This window comes from Arachis duranensis, chromosome 9 (assembly GCF_000817695.3).
Source record: "Arachis duranensis cultivar V14167 chromosome 9, aradu.V14167.gnm2.J7QH, whole genome shotgun sequence".
Lineage (NCBI taxonomy): Eukaryota > Viridiplantae > Streptophyta > Magnoliopsida > Fabales > Fabaceae > Arachis > Arachis duranensis.
The window spans coordinates 115,084,685-115,089,744 of NC_029780.3; the positions used below are offsets into that span (position 1 = coordinate 115,084,685).

The window sequence follows — 5,060 nt, forward strand, 5'->3', positions numbered from 1 at the left end:
TTCGATAGTAGTCAAAGTTTTGATCTTCTTCGCTTGTGCATAATCGACCAAGGCTCGGAATAGTCTTCTGTCCCTCATTAAATAACTCGTAGAAGTAGTTCTTCCACCTTTCATTAATCTTCTCCTTTTGAGGCAACACCTCTCCATCCTTATCCTTTATGCACTTAACCTGATCCAAATCTCTCGTTCTTCTTTCCCGGCTCTTTGCAATTCTATATATACCTTTTTCTCCTTCTTTCGTGTCCAAAGACTGGTAGAGACCCTCATATGCTCTTGTTCTTGCTTCACTTACAGCCACTTTTGTCTCTTTCTTAGCCGCCTTATATTTTTCCCAGTTATCTGCATTGCGGCATAAAGACCACTCTTTAAAGCATTCTCTTTTTATCTTTATCTTTTCTTGTATACTCGCATTCTACCACCAGGACTCCTTGTCTCTTGGTCCTATTCCTTTAGATTCACTAAAACTTTCTTTTGCTGTTCTTCTAATAACTTCTGCCATCTCCCTCCACATCTCTTCCGCGCTTCCATTCCCATCCCACCTTGCCTTTTCTCCTACCCGTCTTAGGAAGCTTCCATTCCATTAAAACAAACCCAAATAAAAAATTAGTAACTTTTTAACTATTCTTTAGTTTTTATGAAATAATGTTGATCGACAAGAAAGGACAATAACAAAGTACCTTATTAAACTATAATAACTAATTTTTAAATTTTTATTAAAAAATTATTTAACTATATAGAATTTAATTAGATAAATGAATATTTTTTTGAAATAGGTAGTATATCAAAATTAAATTTTTATTTTATATACTAAAAACTAAATGCTCAGCACAAAAACTTAGAACAAAAATGAACATGTTGAAACTTCTTAATAACCTAATCATATTGATCCAAAATTTATATGAAGATTATATAATAAAGATATAGAAATATTAAAATGATTCTTTTTTTTTGTGTGTCCATTATCACACCAAAATCTCAAATAGATGTCATCGCACAGAGATCCTGAGTCCTCCTCCAAACTCATTCAATATTCTATCATATATGTGTGTCGTAGTTGATCACCGAAGGTTGCATGAAGTGTTGGGCAAGTTTTAGTTTCTTGAAAATTAATAATAAATCTGTCATTTCATAATTCGTTGCTTTCATGACCTTTATATTCTTATGGTCCGTACGATGAAGGTGGGATTGTTCTCATAGGATTGCATATATGATTTGCTTTGATCTATCATCCTCACAAATATTAATATACACCAACAAAAATGTTTAAAAAATGAAAAAATAAGCTAAAAACAATTAAAAACTACTTTATTTTATATTCTTCAATTACTGTTAAAATAATTAAATAATACTAAATATAATAAATAAGTAATTACAAATATTATATACATAAAATTATAAATATTAAATTAAATAAAATAACTTTAACTTATTTCTTCCTAGCATTATAACATTTCTTTTGTTCACACACACACGCACATATATGAAATAGACCAAGCAATAAATGACCATGTGACATTAACCCAATTTCCTTGCAATCAATCTATGGCTTCCTAGCTATATTGGATAGGCACAATTGATAGTGATAGTTCACTTCCTCTAGTTCCATTTGTGTGTGGCTTGCTTTTTTTGACCCTCACAAACCCTTGATTGAATGATTATTGTTGCAATATCATATTGGATAGTTTGGTTTCTATATACATATAGCACTTGCACACATTTAGTATATATATAACTCTTATTAGGTAAGTCATTAATTTGCATTGGTGGAATTGAATCATATAGCTGGATACCAATCACCATGATTTCTACTGAACAAGATAGAAGACTGACTTTTGCTTAAATTTTCAGCATAACGTTATAAGCACGCACCAAAACTTACGAGAAAAAAATTTGGTAACAAAAAATTATTAAAATTATTTATTTTTAACTTTATTTAATATATTATGTAATAAATAAATATTAAATAAAAATTTAAACTATTTAAACGAATTATTTTTTATTTCTTTAACATTACCGAACATATTAATAGTCACTATTAACGTGCAATGTTGTAAAGCAATAAAACAAACTCCTACTAACAGACTGATGAATTTGTAAAATAGTATTTTGGAATATAAATATTCATGTATCCATAATTGAAATTTCAATAATTAATTTTTTTCGGGTCTCTATTGGAGTTACAAGAATGAATTGATTATTTTGAAATAAATAAATACATATGACTTACATGCATGTAACATGTGTTCTTTATTTCTTTTCTGCAGTTTTAAAATTTGGTCATTTCTATAAAATTGCAACTTAGTTAATTGTATACCGACTTCTAGGAATACTTTTGAGAAAATTTATTATATGCAGCTGCATTGAATAAATATCAAGAGACAATAGATGCATGCACAGCCTAACCACACAAGTTTTATTTTGTGTTGATCAAGCTTTCTACCAACCATTATTTACATAAAGGCTAAATTTTAATTGAGAGTACAAGTTACCAAGATATTTAGACAAAAGTTCCATCTAACGAATGTTTCTAGAATTAGTATGCCCACGTCCATAATCTTATCGTGTTAAATTGGAGTACTTGTAAATTGGAACTAAGGGGGAAACTAGGAGAAACTAGAGAAATTAAAAGGGGAGGGGAATATTAAAAAGAAAAATCAATTTAGGATTACCTCTAGAATTCCTCTAAAACATTTTTAGTTTTAACAAAATTACTATGTACATACAAAAAATCAATTATTAAATATTTGTATATATATATATATATTATTTAATTTATTTTAATATATATTTTTTATCGATAATTAATTTTTTAAAATATTAGTAAAAACAAGGAAAACGACTTTCGAGAAAGAAAAAAAAAAGAGAAATAAAAAATTGTTTATTATTAAAAAAAATCTAAAAAATTAACTATAGCATAAACCAACTAAGTCAATTTTTTATTTTTATTTTAAAATTCGAAAAATTAGAATAATGTTTTTTTTAATAACAGACCTATTTTTTAACTAGTTGATTGGAGTTAGTTTTATTCCTAATTGATTTTCTAACTTAACTATTATTATTATTAGACTATTCCTTTTTAAAATAAACAATATTAGAATGTATTTATTATTATATTTAGAATTAGTTTGGATATATCAATAAGTACTTTTTTACTTTTAACTTATGAAAAATTATAGCATTAATATTTAGTATAATTTTTAAAATTAAATTATAATTTTTAAAAAATGTATTTAAGTGTTTATGAAAAAATTAAAAAATATGACATCTCTTATAACAATTTTTTTATTAATTTTTTTTTAAAATAAACACTTTGAAAAATAAAAATTAAACATAAAATAACTTATTTTATAAACTATTTTTAATATAAATATTTATTGTTTAATTTTTTTTAAAAAAATTTAATTAGACTATTTACACAAATTAGATTTTAACTTATTGCTATAATATTTAAATAAGAATCGCAACACTTCAAATATATACACATTTTTGGTAACACTAAGAGAAATTAAAAAGCTATATTATTGCAGCTTATTGTAATGAGACAACAATAACGAATTAGAAATAAAACAAACAAAAAAAGAGTTGCACAAATATTTCTGCATTTGGGAATAGTAAATTAGACGACTAAAACATATAGTACAGTATTGTATTAAAAAAGCTTACGCCAGGGACTCACAGTAAGTAGATCAACGCCCAACCTAATTCTGAGAAGTTGAAACAGCAAAGCAAAATGGACCATTAGTTTGAATAATAATGAATAATCAATCCAAGGGGAAGAGGAGCCATGTGTCATGAATGCACCAAATAACAAATCCTCACATGTTTCCCACAGCCACCTTTGTGACTGTATGGAAAGTGGCAAACAAAACAATAAGGAGACGTATGCATATGCCATGAATTAGGAGTTGTAGGTCACCTCTCTCACACCTCTTAATACCTAATAAATCATCAACACCCATATCTTAGACTTAGTAGTCAAAACCACAAAATTAATACCCACAGTCCTATATCTATATCTATAACCTCTCTCCCACACTATACCATCCACCCTCATTCAATTCCTTTAATAATCTTCTTCCCAAACCCATCATATATATACACACATCAACACACCATGCACTTCCAAACCTAACCTAAATTATAAAGGACCTACAGTTAACATCCTCCTCTCTTCTCTCATCTTCACCGTTTAACGCCGTTAACTAGAGGCTTATTCTCTAACTGCAAGCTCTTTCTGCATCTTAATTAACACATACAAACGAACTGCCTGGTCAACGTTAACTCTCACAGTCAACTGAAAGAAGCAATGTCATCTCGCGTTGTAGCAGACAATGCATTACCTGTAACCAATACGACGCCGTATTTTGGAATGACGGAACTCGACGATTACACGCGGCGTTCAGCCGCCATCGGCGGGTCTCCTACGCTGGGACAGCTCCTGAAACACGTTGGCGACGTGCGAAAGGAAGTTGTTGGCGACGGTAGTGAGACGCCGGTGCACCAAGCGCTCGAGATTGGTGACGACGGCGTCGGAATAGAGCCACGCTCACTGCCGTTTGTACTCTCCTTCAACAATTTGACCTACAGCGTCAAAGTCCGTCGGAAACTGACTTTCTCGGCGATACTTCCTCGGCGCCGGAGCCGTCTCGGCGCGGCGGCGGATTCGGAAGCACCGGCAGTGGGAGATAACATGTTCTCACGGACCAAGACTCTGCTAAACGACATCTCCGGCGAGGCTCGCGACGGCGAGATCATGGCGGTTCTTGGCGCCAGTGGCTCTGGAAAATCCACCTTGATCGACGCACTGGCGAACCGCATCGCTAAGGGAAGGTTGAAAGGAACGGTGGCACTGAATGGTGAGGCGCTGGATTCTCGCCTCCTGAAGGTTATCTCCGCCTACGTGATGCAAGACGACCTCCTCTTCCCCATGCTCACCGTCGAAGAAACACTCATGTTCGCCGCCGAGTTCCGGTTGCCCCGTACACTCTCTAAATCAAAGAAGAAAGCACGTGTCCAAGCACTAATCGACCAGCTAGGTATCCGAAATGCGGCGAAAACTG

The 5,060-nt window shown here is 32.0% G+C and overlaps 1 protein-coding gene across 1 annotated transcript in view; it reads left to right on the forward strand.

The window, feature by feature from the left end:
• Window positions 1-3,843: 3,843 nt before the first annotated feature.
• The window catches only part of LOC107467717 (ABC transporter G family member 6-like), a 2,763-nt gene continuing 1,546 nt past the window's right edge, over window positions 3,844-5,060 (forward strand). The window contains exon 1 of the mRNA XM_016086884.3: window positions 3,844-5,060. This exon is cut by the window's right edge and continues 1,546 nt beyond it. Coding sequence (XP_015942370.1) covers window positions 4,307-5,060 — 754 coding nt within the window. The 5' untranslated portion in view covers window positions 3,844-4,306.